This window comes from Vanacampus margaritifer, chromosome 19 (genome assembly GCF_051991255.1).
Source record: "Vanacampus margaritifer isolate UIUO_Vmar chromosome 19, RoL_Vmar_1.0, whole genome shotgun sequence".
In the NCBI taxonomy this organism is placed as follows: Eukaryota; Metazoa; Chordata; class Actinopteri; order Syngnathiformes; family Syngnathidae; genus Vanacampus; species Vanacampus margaritifer.
The window spans coordinates 649,858-667,500 of record NC_135450.1 but is presented as its reverse complement, the minus strand read 5'-3'; the positions used below and the strand labels follow the sequence as shown (position 1 = coordinate 667,500).

Here is a 17,643-nt window from a genome sequence, read left to right as displayed (position 1 = left end):
ATACATATTCACATACATACATATACACATACATACATACATATACACATACATACATACATATACACATACATACATATACATATACACATATACATACATATACATATACACATATACATACATACATATACACATATACATACATACATATACATACATATATACATATATATATACCAAGCCTGAACAAGGGAGGGGTGGTAGGCGCCATTTTCTGCACCTTCGTAACCACTCAGTGCTGCTGACAAAAACGTTGAATTTTAATTTCTCCGCAAACACCATTAGTTGGTTTAAAGCATATCTTGTAGACCGATCCCAGTGCATTAAAATAAACGATAAAATTTCTCAGTCTAGACCCTGCACTACAGGGGTAATCCAAGGGTCCATACTCGGGCCATTGCTCTTCAGTCCGTACATCAATGACCTTCCTTCCATCTGTGACAACGTGAATGTCATGATGTACGCGGATTAAACTATTTTTTTTTCACCCAGGGCTCGGATGCAAATTCTGTTGCAGCTAAGCTATCTTGTGCAATGATTAACGCAACTGAGTGGTTAAACAAGTCCCACCTCACGCTGAACATAGAGAAGCCTGTCTATGTACAATCTCAAATGCCCCCCCAAACATCTATAATGATAGTTTTATGATTCAAAATGTCAAAGTCAAATACCTAGGTGTGTCCTTAGATCCCACACTTAAATTTATTAACCATTTTAAGATGTATGCCATAAATTTAAATTTACTTTTTGCTACTTTTAGACACATCAGGAGCTCTTATCTTTGGAAGCAGCAAAATCATACCTCAATGCAATGATTCTGTCACAGATTTTGTATTGCATGTAATCATGGTCTCAAGCTTAAACCGCAATAAAAACCCTCAGATCGTTACATAATCAAGCTGTAAAAATCTAAGCCAATGCTGCACCACCATTGTAACATACTTGTAAAACACTGTATGATAAGCTTCGGACAACTGCATTAGGTACACTGATATCTGTCTGGTGCATAAAATTCTTAATGATGCAGCCCCACCCCCACTAAAAACTGATAGGTACAGCTAAAAGTATAACTGCTATTGCTACAATGACTGCTACGCTTACTACCTCAGTGACTTATGAATTTTATGCTTATAGATTTTTTAAATAGTTGTATTTTATAATACCGCACTTTTTAAGACTTTTAATTTGATGATACAACACTATGTATCTGGCACTTTGTATGTTGTTTGTATGTAATTTTAACTTGCTCTGTTATCTTATTTAATGGGGACTCCAGATGTAAACTAGCATTGTGCTAAATCTGGTGCCGCCATCTTCTTAATGTTACTGCACACTGTCCTTTTAATAAACTAATCTCAACTCAAGCCCACAAAATGCTGTACATTTCCTATGGCTGAGACAATATTGCTATTTTGCTGCTGCTGCTGCTATTACTACTGTACTGTAAGACCTAACTAAGACAATAGCCCAAAAATACAAACTAAACCTAATTTGAATGGAGCACTAGTAATTAAAGTCTTAGCTAACATTCCTACTATCTTCACATAGATTATATTAATGGAACAATTTGGTACGAATTAGCCCTTAACACACAACAAAAGTAAGACAAAATCTCAAGGTTACATACCTCTAGTCTGCATAGAGGCTGTGGTCCAAAGTTTTCTTCCTCTTCGAGCTCCGTTTCAACTGCGCCCTGACATCTCATTGCCATATCTAAATGTTGAATCCAATGAACAAAAAAATAATGCAATTAATTCACAAAGTTATTATTTTAATGGGTGCCTTTGTAAAATGCTTTGAGGACCCCAATTTATTTTGTTAACACTAAAACTACACTAAAATAATTGTGTCAACGCACATTTTTCACTGGACTAAAACAAGACTAGAGTAGACTAAAACCCTCATTAATAAATCATAATTGGGACTAAATCAGTATGCATTTTCGTCGACTTAACAAGACGAGACAAAAATGTACTTCACTTAATAAAAATGGACAAAAATCTATGGACATTTTAGTTCATGAACAAAAATTAGACGAAAATTATAAGATTTTGTCAAATCTTGTCTCTGCTAGTCTGTCATTTGACATACTATACCACACACCCTTTCAATTCTGCAGCTAGCGGGTGCAACATGCACAAACACATGGGACAGACAGGAGGTGGATTCACTGTGAAAGGTAAAAACATTTATTTATTTTTTTTATTATTGTTATAACGTAACATTAATCCAACGGCTATAACGTTCCAACAATAATGTTAACTTGACCACTAACTAACTTACTATCTCATAGCATGGAGCCATATTTTTTATTTTTGCACTCACTCACACAAACACGCACACATACAAACATGGTCTCCCAGGCGGGGAACCATTTGCACAGACGTCACGTGATCACATGACTGCCCTTTGACGGACTGCGGAAGGAAAATGATTGTAGAATGGAAGTAAGTGGACGTGACCCGGAGCGACTTAGTGACTTAGCGACTACTATTTCACAAATGAAAAGTTATTATTGCCCATAGATCCATGGAATCTACTACATCAACCGAAGGTCGCTTGTCAGTCGAAGTTATACATTTAGTTGAGACTCAGAGCGCGATATTTACTTTAGTTGGAGATCGCTAGTTTGAAAACAGCCCCTTACCTTCTGTTGCATGCTATTTTTACCATTAATCAAATCGCCGACTTTGCCGGAATTCACAGCGCACGACCTATATCATTATGTAGTCAATGCAGTCTCTTCTCCTTACACCGGGGGCTGATTCAAAAGCTTGTCGCTGAGTCTCTGGGATGAGATGCTACGCTCAAACCGGGAGGGACAATATACCTCGTAATGCAAAGATAAAACTTGTTTATCATGCTAACTGACTTATTTTTACATAGTCCATTGTATATTGAAACGCTGTGATGATGTTATGTTACTATGTTTACTAGCACGGAACAAATGACTATCGTAGTGGCAAGCTATTCAGTAATTTCATCAATATGACTCCAGAGTGAAAAATTCCAAGCACAAAGACGAAATCCCCCATTATTAATCAGTCAAATGCACTTAATAGTTTTGAAGAAGATGCATTTTAAAACGAAGCTGTGTGTTTTTGCAGTTCGAGTGGACGCTAACTATATGACTCGTTAATGTGATTTGAAACACGCAATTCGACACCTCTGTTACAATCTGTTAGAGTGTAAGTTTACTAGTCAAATGTATGAACATTTATCTACTAACCTCGCAAAAAATTAGCGCTGCAAATCCGTACATACTTTGTGGGCTGCCAGTCCTTTGTGTTGATTGGTGCTATCAACGTATTTTGTATTCATTAGTAGGTATATGATAAAAAGCAACATTTGGTTTACTCCTTTGTCTATCTGTACAACCGACCGCATAGCAAGGTATGACCATTTTATAAGATAATCGATTAGATAAAGGACTTTACGCTGTATGAGATTCAATGGTTACAATACAGGCAAGTGGCTCTGTTGCTGTCCAGTGTCCCCGAGGGGGCGGTCCCATTAGAGCTGTGATGTCACGTGCAAAAGGTCAATACTGTAATTGTGTGTCAAGTTGTTTTTCATCAAAAAGATGAGAGAAAATTTCTTGTGAAATAGTTTTAGATCCGAAATGTTCAACATTTTCTGCTGCCCAAAAAATATATAGAGGGGTAAAATGATTGTCCTGTCAAAAACTAGACTAAAACATTGATGAATCAAATTATGTTTTCTTGGACTAAAATAAAGACAAACATGCTTGATTTATAATAGACTAAAAATGGACTCGACACAAACGGGATGAGGTTGACTAACTATGATGAAAACTAACAAGCGTGATTGGAACTGGACTAAAACAGACTAAATTTAAAAATGGCAGATAAAATTACCACTACCCTCATGCATAGATCAGTGGTTCTCAACCTTTTTTCAGTGATGTACCCCCTTGTAAAACATTTTCCCTGGCCAGCGCAAAGCATTTTTGGTTGAAAAACAGAAATGACTTAAAATAGAGTGTTGTCCTGTCATTGTCTGACTGATTTATTAAACTTTGGAACTTAATTTGCATAGAGGTCTCTCGAAATATTTGGAAATAAAAAGATAAAACTAAAAAAATAAATAAATAAATAAATAATTGTGACAATTCTGGCAAAAGTGTCCTCATATGTAAAAAATAAAATTTAAATAAAAAAACAGGTACACATATTGACGTGTTCAAATGTTTACACTTAATTCTATTTAAATGATGTATAATATACACCAAAAGTTAGGGATATTTGGGCTTTTGGGTGAAATTTCAGGATGAGCCTAAAATGCATTCAAACCTTTACAATTTAACTTAATGTGACGTTCTCTAAGCTTTTGAATGCACATGTCCAACTGTTAAATGTTACAGTACTTTTTGCACAAGTTGTTTTTCTCTAACGAGGAGGTTAAAGGCAAAATTCACAACAGGTGTTTGATCCTTGAATCAACCAATAAATGTCCTGGCTCAATTAGAGCTTGTGATTAAACAGTCGTACTCATCATGCAGTTCACATTTTGACATCATGAGACCAAGACGACACCTAACAATAGATCAACTGTACCTTGCCATTGTGATGCTTCAAACAGCACCTCTGAGATATAATTCAATACAATTTAGAGGCATTTGTAGTTGTAGTTGATGCAATTGATTAATTTAGCCTTATTAGTGATTGAATACATAAGCCATTATACGGGCCATAGTAACATCACAAGGCACAGCTGTGGCCAGCTGCGAGTACAAAGAAGTGTGTCTCTCGACCAATTTACAAATAGAGTAGAAACAAATCAGGAGGGGAGACTGGGGCGTTTGTCGAGTCTAACTCAGGGAAGTGTTGTCCTAAAGTTTTAACCCGCGTTTAATTAACCTTTCGAGAAATAGTGATTAAAACTAGGAGGCCTACTCTACACCATCATTCGTGGTGTACAGCTGCAAAGTGAAAAACGCGAACACAGTGGATAATTGAAAACAAAATCCATAGTGTCATTCAGCTGCGGTTGCGACGCAACACATACTGGTACCTACATTATGTAATGTAAGCAGGCCATTTCATATCGGACTCTACCTTCACACAAACTGCAGGCTGTTGTACTTGATCGAAGGCAGACTGTTCAAACCGAAGTCGCATTAATTGAAATACAAAGTTAACCTAGTACAATACTAGTGCCCAACACGCCAACGGCATAGTGATTAAAACTAGGACGCCTACTCTACGCCATCATTCGTGGCGTACAGCTGCAAGGTGAAAAACACGAACGCAGTGGATCATTGAAAACAAAATCCAGTCATTCAGCTGCGGATGCGACGCAACACATACTCGTACCTACATTATGTAATGTAAGCAGGCCATTTCATATCGGACTCTACTTTACCTTCACACAAGCTGCAGGCTGTTGTACTTGATCGAAGGCAGACTGTTCAAACCAAAGTCGCATTAATTGAGATACAAAGTTAACCTAGTGCAATACTAGTGCCCAACACGCCAACGGCATAAGCAAACCTGTTAAAACGTTTGCTTCCTTTTTTATACAACTCGAGTTCCCGCTCGAATGCGTGTCGATGACGTCTACCGTACGTATCACGTGTAATAAATAAAGCACGTGTCGTTACCTACTGATCTGTAAATTGTACTGGATATCTAATAGCCAGCCCATATACGCCCCTGCAAGTCGTTGAAGCCACAGGGCGGCCATCTTACCACTCCCATCTCGCGAGCAGACTATACAAAACATATTATGTACAGATTAGACATATACAGCTCGTAGGCTCTTATATAGGGCCGTGGGGTGGTCATTATTTTTTAACAAATGGACGGTATGTGCTGCTTTGAAGATCCCCTTTTTCTTTTATCACTCAGTTCCTTAGACCCCAATATTAGATTTGGCAGAGGCATATTTTGTTGAATTACAGGTATAATTCTTTAATTTAAAAAATATATATATATATATACAAGTTCCCTCCTGTATACATCATTAAGCATATAATTTATACATTTATTGAAGGCAAGTTGTAAAATGTCTGAACACCTCTTGTTTATGTTTAACAAATTATTGGGAGGGGTAATATGGCGGCCTCATGGCTTCAAATGGATTGGCCTATCAGCTATCAAGTTATATACATATCAGTGGCCCGCATCGATGCAGGCTCAGCCAAAGTGTATTGCCCACAATTCATTGCGGAGTTGACCAAACTAGCGGGGAAATTGCGGTGTTCGATGGTAATTCCTGTGCCGAAAAAAAATATTTTCAAGTGTAACTGTCAAAGTATTATTCGTTTTATTTTTGTGTACGTGTAATTTTAATCGAAGTTTAACGTCGCCTACATATGAGCGGCTGCACCACACTCCCCGGTAGGTGGCGGTAATATACCAAAAGTTGGTTAGCCGCTGCAATTCACATGAAGAAGGACACAGAACAAAGATACCCACTACCTAGTGCATTTCGTAAGCATTTCGTAGTGGACATGGCATCTAATAAAACCAGTAAAGAAAAGAAGGGTATCGAAACAGACTACAGGACGCCCGGACTGAGGAGTGCACAGACAACCACACTGTTCAGAGCTGTCAACCCCGAACTCTTCGTCAAGCCCGTAAGAGGCGCGTCACACTGATACTGTACTTCCATTTAGTTTCTATTTTTAATCGAAGAAAATGCTTTCCGCTGTTGTTGTTTTAGAATAGCAAAGGCTACGTAGTTTTGACACTTTGACACCACTCTGATTTTACCGATTGTATCTGAGGTGAGCGCATTTTGAAATAGCCTGTGGCGAAAAGACTTGATTTTTTCACACTGAGCCATTCTCGCAGTCGGACATCCGTGTGTTTATGACGACACCAACCACAGTAACGCATCGCCATATTGAAAAGGGGGCATAACACAAGCAGTTGCTCTGTCGTGTATTGGATTACAAACGCGTCAAACTTCGGTCCGTCGGAATGACAAAAAGTTGCTGTGTTGCGGGTTGTAAAACAAGGAAGAATTCGGAACCGCATCTTAAGTTCTTCATTCTTCCTCGTAAGAAGAAAAGGAGACACAAAAAACTGAAAGCAATCAATCGAGGAACAGTGAAAGCAGGCGGTACCGTGGACGATTTTCGCCTGTGGGAACCTCATTCCTGGCATACTTTTGCAGCCAACACTTGATTACTGGTGAGTAAAAGTTTAATCTATTTTTTTGCCGTCAGCTGTTAGAATTCAATAGACGAGGCAGGTTAACCGGCAACTCTCTTGTTAGCGTTGTTTTGCCGTGAACTGTTCTGATTGTTCAATCACTAGAGCGATATATTATTGACCTGGCGGGAAGTTTCTATTTTGCCGTGACGTGAGTCATGCACTGCGTGGTTCCTGCCTCGTAAGACCCCACTTTGTTCTACCGCGATTCACGGCAATATAACGCTTAGAGGGAAATTGCCGATCACGGCAAAAATAACCACTTCGTATATACTACCCGTTTGCTCACTTACACACAATACATATTCCATGTATTATTGCAAGTCATTCTTGTGGTTCCTGTTGACATTATTAACATTTTCATTGTTTTATTTTACATTTGACCTGTTTTACATTTCATTATAGATGTGTTGATGAAGGTGTAATTATGTTGACCTGATATAACCTGTGTGAGTAATGCTTTTGACATTCTTGCTATCTTTTCTACTGTTTTCCCAGACATGAGAAAGTTAAAATGTTTCTATGTTTATCTAAGAAGTCTAGTTGCTGTTCGTCAGAAATCCGGTTTTCAAAAGTTCAAGGATGATCTAGTTTACTGGGAAAATGCAAACTCATTCTGTACCTCATGGGATGACAGAGGCGTTTCCTCATGTTTTGAATAAAGAGGCTGTGTGGGCAAAAGAAGACACACACATTGGATGACACTGCTTAGGTGATATGCAATTGTGTGACCAGAGATCTCTGTAATAAACCAACCTTGCAAGGACCCGCTTCACCAGAACCTCATCTTGGAATTATTTGAACACGCAAACGATTACAATTAATGGTAATTCCTTCATTCCCAATTAAAAATTGCTACTTCTTTCTACGTGCTAAGGTCAACAGAACCACCGAATTTTGTGTAACCCCCCCCAAAAGTCCTGGCTCTAGGTGTAAGGTGGCACAAATGAGAGAGCATCATGGAGATCACGGAGATCAAACAGGTACATGATTACTATATTATGCATGACAGGATACAGGATCTTGAAGTAATTTTATTTTATTTCTTATAGGATTACAGTTCCTGGCAGATGTCAACCTTTGAAGTGCGGACAAAGAGCGTCTCTCAAAGCCTGCACGTCTTTAACTCTAAATGAAACAGAACCTTGGTTTCATGATTAAATTGCCTGATAGGGAAAATATTCATCAAATCAACCCTCCCGTTTTCCATGCCAAATTTCCTCGACTAACCACAATTGTTGACTGTTTTGAGAACGTCATCGAATCGCCAAAGAACCTGCTAGGCAGATCTCGGTGCTACAGTAGCTACAAAAAACATTGTACTGTTAAAGTATTTGTTGCTTGCAATCCATTGGGAAATGTCACATTTTGTCTAGTTGTTGGGTTGGGAGGGCTTCTGATGTGCAGAGAGTTCGTGAGTCTAGTTTTATTGATTCCAAGTATCACATGCCTGGTGACCAGATACTTGCTAACAGGGGGTTTACCCTTCATAGGGACTTTGGTACTCGTTGCAGCTGTGAACTTTTGACTCCAGCGTTTACGAAGGGTAAGAAAGAGCTACCTGCCAGGGAAGTAGAGATATCAAGGAAAATTTCCTCCGTGAGAATGCATGTCAAACGTGTTATATAAAATAGATTTAGTGTTCTGAAAGGTACACTGCCAATTCGATGTGTACAGAGTTTGAAAGATGAAGCGCTGGGATGTACTCTATCAAATTGTGATAAGATTGTGCGAGTGTGTGCCATTTTGTGCAACATTGGGCCCCAGCATTGTATATGATGAACAGTAAATTGAGATAATCTTACAAATCATTGTGATGTATTCATCGTATTTGATTTCGGTCATTACAGGTTGACCACTGTAACCACACAGCATTTTTTCTTAATATTTTTATTAGTTTCTTAGTCAAAATCTCATTTAATCTGTAGATTTTGAACTGTTCTCCTTTCTACTGAGGGACTCGAAAGGTGCTTCCAAATCAAATGTTTTTTTTAATCTGTCTTGATTGTTGCAGCAGATGTGCTCTGATTTGTGTTTTTTGTTTTCAATATAAATGAATAAAGTCTTATGACAGTAAATGGTACCTCATTTGTTTTATTAGCTATTTCTTTACTCCTATTATTTGCAATGGAACATAAAACATGATATAAAGTATAAATTTTACTGCACAAAGATGAGGTAGAAGACAAGTAAATAAAAAAAAAAACGTACAAACACCATAAACAATATTTACATGCTATGTAAGGAAAAAAATGCAGACAAGCTCACTTTGTTTTACGGCAGTAGCGACAATGCAATTTTCTTGCTTTTGGCAGCCTTTAAAGTTTCAAACACACCAGGTAAAACTAGTTGTCGCATGAGTCACATCCCACCATAGGCCCTTCTGAGGTGGTTTTACACACGCGAAAAAGTGTCTGGCAGTGACTCATGATAATTATAAGTCATGCTGAATGAGTTTTTATGAAAAAAGATGCAAAACAGCTGAAATATTAATTTCGGGCAACCTTTTGTCTAACGATGTTTACTTGTGCGTGCCCCCTTTTCAAAATGGCCGACACATTGCTACGCGAGATGACGTCATTGTGACATCACGCCGACTGCGAGAATAGACAGCTATTAGACGTCTCGTCTAAATTTAGACCGACATTAGACCATCTCTAATCGGTCTATATTTTAGCTCTAATCTAGACACTGCAATAAATTCTATTCAATATTTATTTGTCATTGCAAATAACATGGTTATAACGTTATGAGCCCCAAATATATATATAATCAAGTAAATATTACATTAAAAAAATAACGGAGTTGAATAAATTATGGCAAAATGTTGGATTACCATACCTGTCAACTTGTACGTTTTATACGTATTTTCTAAGTTTTTTTTACCATTTCAAATCATGTACGCCGTACACCGACTTTTGTACGGGGAAAAAAAAATGCGCTGACATGCGCATGCGTAGATATACATAGAGTAAATATCGTGGAAGCAAGCATGGAGGAGCCACCTAGTAAGAAACGAAGAACTCAAGGATCGGGTCGACACCAGAAAGAATGGGAGTTACTTCAAGGTGAATATGATGGCTGGATTAAAGCATCGTTAAGAGGCACTCAATTCTCATTCTGTGTCCCTTGCAATAAAGACGTGAAAGTTGCTGCGAGTGGATTTTACGATCTGAAGAGCCACTTTAAAACTGCCGGACACGTGGAGAATGTGAAAAAAAACAATTCACATGTCCCATTAACCAAGCACTTCGTCTCTACCGCAAATCCTGCAGCATCCCACAAAACGACAAATGTGGAAATTCTCTTCTGCCATTTTCTTGCTGAGCACAACATTGCTTTCACAGCTGCGGACCACTTCTCGGATTTGGTGAAAGCTATGTTTCCGGATTCACAGACAGCTAAGGTAATTTATTATTATTATTATTATTATCATTCATATCTACAATGAATCAGCATTTATGGCACCGTGTCAAAAATTAAAATTTTATATTTTAATATTATATTTTTGCAGGAGTTTGCATGTCGGAGGACCAAGGCTACGATGATTGTTAAGGAGAGCCTTGCACGTGGCTACACCCAAGACGTCATTCAGTACTGCAGAACTCACCCATTTACCCTCATGATTGATGAAAGCAATGATCGTACTACCAAAAAGCGACTTGTTGTGTTAGCTCACTTCTTTGATGGGGAGAACACAAATACCAGACTCCTCGATTTACCAGAGTTGGCATCAGGCACAGCAGCATCAATCTTTGCCGTTATTGACAACATTTTACAAGAAAATGACATTCCATGGAGTAACGTTGTGGGATTTGCAAGCGACAATTGCAACACCATGGTTGGAAAGAAAAACTCTGTCTTGTCTAGGATAAAATAAAAAAATGGGGCTGTTTTTAGTGTTGGATGCATTTGTCATCTTGGCAATCTGTGTGTCAAAGATGGACTGAAGACATTGCCAGTAAACATAGATGACTTGCTGGTGGATATGTATATTTTTTTTTTAAATAGTTCCAAACGAATTGAGGATTTTAAAGAGTTTCAGGACTTTACAAATTCCGAGCAAGAAAAAATCCTAAAGCATTGTCCGACACGATGGTTGTCTCCGCAAAAAGTGGTTGAAAGAACATTGTCTCAGTACGAAGCACTCAAAAGCTACTTCGCTAGCCATGCGGATGTTGAAAGGGCAGGTAAAGTGAAAAGCATCCATGATCGACTTCAAGACCCTGTTACTCTCCTCACACTCCACTTCCTCAGCTTCATCCTGCCTCAAATAAATCAATTCAATATTGTGTTCCAAACAGAGGCATGTATGATTGGAGATTTGCTACCAGAAATGGAAAGACTCTTAAAGAAACTCTTGGTGAAATTTGTGCAAATGGAACATGTCAAATCTGCTGATAGCCTGCTGGCAGTTGATTATACAAACAGATGCCTGCAGCATGAAGATAGCAGGCTTGCTGTTGGCTTGGGCACCAGGGCCCTCTTCCAAGACACCAATGAGGAGGATGAAATCAGGCAAAGCATCACACCAGCCATGCAAGCAACTTTTTTTTCCTCTGTTCGCTCCTTCTACGAGGCTGTTGTAACTAAAATGATACAAAAACTTCCATTTGAGAATACAATACTGAGTGACTTGGTGGTGTTGGACCCAAGAAAGAGAGAGATGTTGGATTACACAAGTATTGTTAAGCTTGCAAACAGGTTTACACCAGACTTTGATCAGGCACAATTAAAAGATGAATGGAAAGACTATCAACTAATACCTGATATTCTTCTCCCTCAGAAAAGTCAGGATGGACAACCAATTCGTCCAGAGACATTTTGGCCTCATGTGTTCAAAATGAAAACTGGTTTGGGGCTGGATCGCTTTCCACTGATGAGAAAGATGTATCTAATTTTACTCAGCCTTCCTCACAGTAATGCTGATAGCGAGCGGGTTTTCAGCCATGTGAGGAAAATTCATACAGAGTACAGAAAGACAATGGGAACAGACACTCTTACTTCTTTATTACAGATGAAATTGAACTGTGACAACTGTTGCTCACAAGTGAGACCCTCATTAGAGCAGATAAAGTCTGCTAAATCATGCACATTGGCTTACAATAGGAAGCACTGAAGGCACAGTTTATTGCATTGTAAACTTTTTAAATTGAATAAAAGACTTTGTATGCAAATTACCTTTGTTATTTCTATTACACTGTCTGGTTACCGCGAGTAAACATGCGTCGTACGGTGTTTGTAAGGTTTTTTGGGGGTTTGTAAGCGGAATCATAATCATTTATAAGGGCAGTTATCGGCAGAGGTTGACAGGTATGGATTACTATGTTTTAAATAGTAATTGATTAATGAGTGTAGTTTATATTTAGACTTGATTTTATTTAGACGTCTAAATCAAGTTCTCATTTCAACTCTCTTTAGACCAAATCCGTACGATTTAATTGAATACATTGAATAATGTGTACTAACCAAATAAGTAAATAACTCCACAACTGGATCATCAGTGTGAAACGAAATGCCAGATCGCACAACTCATGAATAAAGCAGCCAAATACGTTTTTGTTTTTTAAATAATCATTATTCAAAAGTAGAAGTACACAGAGAACCTTGTATGCAATGTTGAACAAGCACATAGAGAGTATATACATAGGTCACGTACATTCTAAAAGTCTATATGTAGTAGAAATAGTGACCGTTTTTAAAGCCAGCAGTGAGCTACTAATCCATTTTACCGCATAGATATAGCATCATTATGAAAGTGTTAAAAGTTTGTTTTTTGTTGCTGTGTTTGAATTTGTAGAAAATGAGATAGAATTAAGCTAGGATGATCTACAAGTTAAAAATGAAACTAAAAAGATCTTTTGTTTGCTTTCTATAATAAAAAACTAAAACATTGCTGCGTTTTAAACCAAAGTCCTTATGTAGCTGTGCAGTAATACACGAAAGTCCTTCCAAAAAGTTGTAGAATGTGAGCAGATCCAGAAGAGGTGCTGGACGGTCTCAGAATGACTTCTACCAAAAGAACAGGTCACATCATTGTCCCTTTTGCATTTTGTTATATACTGATTTGCAGGATAATATTAGTGAAGAATTTTATATGAGACTTATTTTACCTTATTTGTTACCAAAAATTTGTTTGTGATGGTCCATACTTTTTTCCAGTCAATATTAGGGATGCACAATAATATCGGTGGCCAATAATTATTGGCAAATATTCGGCAATTAAATTATTAATAATCAGAAAATGAAAAAAATAAGAATCACTTTTTCACAATCAAATAAATTATAAATAATACAAATGGAAGAATACGTCATACAAAAATTGCCACAATGACAACATTTTTGGTTGTCTGAGGTAAAAACACACATGCGAAACATCAATAAGAAAAAAGTTGAGGTGGTTAACAATACAAGTGGTCAGAACTATATTTTTAGGTAGTAAATAAACAAAAAATAAATCAGTAAAAAAAATGATCATCAAATGCTGCATTTGCACTCAGCTACACCTTTTTTTAAAAAGGTCAAATTGCAAATATCTATTAAGGCATACAAGAGTAAACTTTATTCTATGATGACTGTCTAAGTTTGTCGTATCACTGGTCTGAATTTTCTTAGCTGTTTTTTTGCAATATAGACAAGCATGTCAATGTGCTCTTCTGTGAGTTTTGCCCTTATTGGGTTGCTAATGACACCGTTGTAGTAACCATGCTCTGAGGCACAACTTGAAGCAGGTACACATTCACTGAGCATAAAGCTAACCGTGAGCCCGCGGCAAATGGCTAATAAACCAACATTCACTGAGCATAACCCGGTCGCCGGCTAATGGCTAATAACTAAAACACAAGGCATCTTGCTTTCTCTTGTCCACCAAGACTGGCTGGTTTGGCCCTCCTGCCGCCTCACTTGCCACACTTAAAGCAGCTGTAATGTAGCTGAGCAAGCAAAGTCGCGGGTGGGCTTTCCGGCCGCCTGAGGCTGTCTGCACTCTGCTGTGCCGAGTAGGCTGCGGGCGCTGGGGGAACGATACCATGTATTGATAGTGTCGATACCATGACAAAGTGATATCATATCCGAATGCGACGTGTTAGTATCGATACTTTTGACAACCCTAATTTCACGTCATACAGATAAACCATATAATAAAGAAATCCACCAATAATAGACATGCAACGTTGGTCCATCTGTTGTGGTTGTGGCTCAATAAAATTCAGCTTTATGGTGCTTTACACAATGTTTCAATGTACACGTTAGCCTTATAGTAGGACTCGAAAGTATATTTGTATTCAAGTTAATTTTGCAAACAATTATTGGCTTATTTATCGTTGTCGGCATCGGCACTTTCTAAATTATTGGTTTATCGTGCATCACAACTAGCTACACAAAAGCAAAGTCCCTATAGTTTCAGTTGTACAGCGAGGACTGAACAGTAGCCGCTTTCAGCTGTGCACCAAATATGCCAAATACCATAAAACTTTCTATCAGAGCTACACTACAAAGAAAGAAAAAAGCAACTTTTTATGGGAGAGAACAAAGACTGGAGAAGACGTGCCTGGACTGGGCGAGAGGACAAAGAGTGGAGAAGACGTGCCTGGACCGGGGCGAGAGGACGGAGACTGGAGAAGACGTGCCTGGACCGGGCGAGAGGACGAAGACTGGAGAAGACGTGCCTGGACCGGGCGAGTGGAGACTGGCTGCCATAACGGGACTGGCTTGATCGGGGCTGACTTGGCAGAACTTGAGAAGCAGGCTGGGCGTGGAGAACTTTGCAGGCCTGGAGAACTTTGCAGGCCTGGAGAACTTTGCAGGGCATGGAGAACTTTGCAGGGCATGGAGAACTTTGCAGGGACGTAGAGAACTTTGCAGGGACGTAGAGAACTTTGCAGGGACGTGGAGAACTTTGCAGGGACGTGGAGAACTTTGCAGGGACGTGGAGAACTTAACAGGGATGTGGAGAACTTGGCAGGGACGTGGATAACTTAGCAGGAATGTGGAGAAATTAACTGTGAAGAGGACAACTAGACTGAGACGTAGACAATTAGACTGAAACAAAGACGACTTAACTGTGGCGAGGCTTAGCTTGACGCGACGAGAAACACAGACTCCCACACAATGACAACGACACCTGACATAGACAATGATCCCACACTGACTGGACAAACACAACATACTTAAATACACCAACACTAATGAGACATACTTGAGGAACACAATAGAAAGAGGGCACTGATTGGTCAAACACACTGGGAAAGGAACAGGCACACAGGTGGACGTAATCACACGTAACGAGACAGGGAAAACACACAGGAACACAAGACAAACACAACAAACACACCAAAATAAAACAAAACCCTAACCCATACAAAACCGAAACGTGACACCACTCACGCAATATTTGTGCACCGTATATTATATGGCTTGGCGTCTGTGCATCTCTCTTTTGCTAACCCAGAAGTAGATTTGTCTGTCTTTGTCAATCAGCGGATGCGCGTGCACCCCGCTCCCCCCATTCCGATTGTCATTGGCTGTCTTTAGCTGTCAATCAAAGCCAAACTTGAAAGGAGGTAACTTGTGGTTGGTTAGCACTCCGTGCTTTACTTGAAGCAGCGACGCATGTTTACATGACTGCAAGGAAGAAGATGAATTGGTTGGTGAGGGTGCTCAAAACAGCTTCCAACCCAGGGCGGGCACAGCTTACTGTCAGGGCAGGCATGGCCCCCCAATGCCTGCCCATGATGCCGGGTCCGAGTGTACTCAATGCACGCTCTGAGGCACAACTTGAAGCAGCAATACATTGGTACACATTCACTGAGCATAAAGCTAACAGGGAGCACGTGGCTAATGGCTAATAACAAAACACTATTCGCTGAGCATAAAGCTAACCGCGGTAGCTGGCTAAGGGCTAATAACGAAACAACATTTATTGAGCATAAAGCTAACTGTGATAGCCAGCTAATGGCTAATAACAAAAAACAAGGCATCTTGCTTTTTCTTGTCCACCAAGACTGGCTGGTTTGGCCCTCCTGCTGGCTATACTTAGCAACCGTAAAACGTAGCTGAGCAAGCGAGGTCGCCGTGTCAGCTCCCGTGGCTGCCGGAGGCTGTCTGCCGAGTAGACTGCACTGCTTGTAGAGTGCGCACGGCTGACGCTGCGGGAACGCGCATTGTATCGATACCATGACAAATTAGTATTGTATCCGAATACGACGTGTAAGTATTGATACTTTTCAAAGTATCGATACTTTTGACAACCTTAAGTATGAAGAACTAACTATTTTGTTTAAATTTTGTCTTAAATTTTGTCTTAAATTTTGTCTTAATTGCACGCTGTAATTTATTTTCTTTTATCCCAGAATAGACCATTGATGGCATTTGGACTGATTACCATCACCTTGTGTGTCGGCTATCTGGGCTACCTACATGCTATGAAAGAAAACAACCAGCAGCTTTACGAGGCCATCGACAGTGAAGGGGAGAGACTAATGAGGAGGAGAGCTTCCAAGTGGGCTTGAGAGCAGACCATGGTTGTGTGAACAGTACAACCTTAAAAAAAACGGACTGGACTGATTTTCATTAGTTTCTAAATGCCTAATTAAAATTTTTATTTCTTTGTACCCTTTTTTCTTCTTTTTTTTTTTTTACATTATTTTGATGATTATTTAGAAAATGTGTATGCATTTAATAATGTGTTTCCAAGTCAATCTTTTCTGTCATTTCATAAGCTTGTCAATATAATGGTATTTGTGTGCAACAATTTGTATGCTGCTCAAAAATAAAATTTACTTCATGGCCAGTGTCAAGTTTAAGTTATTTGTCATGTTTCGGTTGTGTGGGGTTGGGTTTTAGTTTGTTTTTGGGGTGTGATTGTTGTTTTTTGTCTGTGGTTAGTTTTTTTTATGTGTTTCTAGTCTCTCCCCTTGTCTTGTTATGTCTAACCACGTCCACCTGTGTGTGTTTTTCCCACCCAGTGTGGTCTACCAGTCAGTGCCCTCTTTTACTTGTGTCTTCCCCAGGTGTGTCTTGTCAAGCAATTAGCAGGGGTGTATTTAGGCCCCGTCCACACGAAAGCCAGTTTCAATGTATCCTCACAAGTTTCTTATCGGTTAGGCCGCTCGTACACACGAATGGCGCGATTTCGGAGCTTGACACCGATCACTTTTGAAGCCGGGCTCCAGAGTGGAAAGATTTCAAAACGCCAGCCAGCCAAGTTATAGCCACAACCCCAGCCTGTCAGGTTATAGCCGTAGCCAGCCAAGTTATAGCCACAGCCCCAGCCAGCCAAGTTATAGCCACTCCACAGCCAGCCAAGCGTCAGCTAGTCAAGTCCAGCCAAGTCATTCCCTGTTAAGGCAAGTCCATCCTGTCACGTTACGCTCATTCGGTTAAGTGCAGTCATGTCACGTCCAGTCACCTCAAGTCTTGGTTGTCCTGCCCACTTGCCTTGTCATTAAATCACCCTACG

General features: G+C 39.4%; 3 protein-coding genes across 9 annotated transcripts in view; 2 read left to right on the top strand and 1 right to left on the bottom strand.

The window, feature by feature from the left end:
• Window positions 1-5,601, bottom strand: part of rad51 (RAD51 recombinase) — a 104,851-nt gene extending 99,250 nt beyond the window's left edge. The window contains exons 1-2 of one of the 3 annotated variants that reach the window (XM_077552466.1): window positions 5,389-5,601; window positions 1,631-1,716 (exon numbers count right to left, since the gene is read on the bottom strand). In XM_077552466.1, coding sequence (XP_077408592.1) covers window positions 1,631-1,714 — 84 coding nt within the window. In that variant the 5' untranslated portion in view covers window positions 1,715-1,716; window positions 5,389-5,601. Of the gene's footprint in view, window positions 1-1,630; window positions 1,717-5,081; window positions 5,203-5,388 lie in introns of those variants that run through there. The other 2 variants (XM_077552463.1, XM_077552465.1) reach the window with 2 other exon arrangements.
• A 604-nt stretch (window positions 5,602-6,205) lies between these two features.
• smim8 (small integral membrane protein 8) lies at window positions 6,206-16,974 on the top strand. 3 transcript variants are annotated; one of them, XM_077552640.1, is made up of 3 exons: window positions 6,206-6,604; window positions 8,062-8,167; window positions 8,237-9,267. In XM_077552640.1, the coding sequence occupies exons 1-3, from the start codon at window positions 6,413-6,415 to the stop codon at window positions 8,266-8,268; spliced, it is 330 nt and encodes a 109-aa protein (XP_077408766.1). In that variant the 5' UTR covers window positions 6,206-6,412; the 3' UTR covers window positions 8,269-9,267. The 3 variants fall into 3 exon arrangements, with proteins under 3 accessions (XP_077408766.1, XP_077408767.1, XP_077408765.1); XM_077552641.1 differs by lacking the exons at window positions 8,062-8,167; window positions 8,237-9,267 and adding an exon at window positions 16,540-16,974; XM_077552639.1 differs by lacking the exons at window positions 8,062-8,167; window positions 8,237-9,267 and adding an exon at window positions 16,535-16,974 and having other exon boundaries at window positions 6,219-6,604.
• LOC144039354 (uncharacterized) lies at window positions 9,416-12,361 on the top strand. 3 transcript variants are annotated; one of them, XM_077552636.1, is made up of 3 exons: window positions 9,416-10,252; window positions 10,325-10,590; window positions 10,699-12,361. In XM_077552636.1, the coding sequence occupies exon 3, from the start codon at window positions 11,173-11,175 to the stop codon at window positions 12,301-12,303; it is 1,131 nt and encodes a 376-aa protein (XP_077408762.1). In that variant the 5' UTR covers window positions 9,416-10,252; window positions 10,325-10,590; window positions 10,699-11,172; the 3' UTR covers window positions 12,304-12,361. The 3 variants fall into 2 exon arrangements, with proteins under 3 accessions (XP_077408762.1, XP_077408764.1, XP_077408763.1); XM_077552637.1 differs by having other exon boundaries at window positions 9,416-10,590.
• Window positions 16,975-17,643: the final 669 nt, after the last annotated feature.

What these genes read in the sequence shown, in the direction of transcription:
- smim8 (XM_077552639.1), top strand. Translation starts at nt 6,413, where the DNA reads ATGAAGAAGGACACAGAACAAAGATACCCACTACCTAGTGCATTTCGT. An exon ending in CCGAACTCTTCGTCAAGCCC is followed by an intron (nt 6,605 to 16,534) that starts GTAAGAGGCGCG and finishes CTTTTATCCCAG; the next exon opens with AATAGACCATTGATGGCATT.
- LOC144039354 (XM_077552636.1), top strand. Translation starts at nt 11,173, where the DNA reads ATGTATATTTTTTTTTTAAATAGTTCCAAACGAATTGAGGATTTTAAA.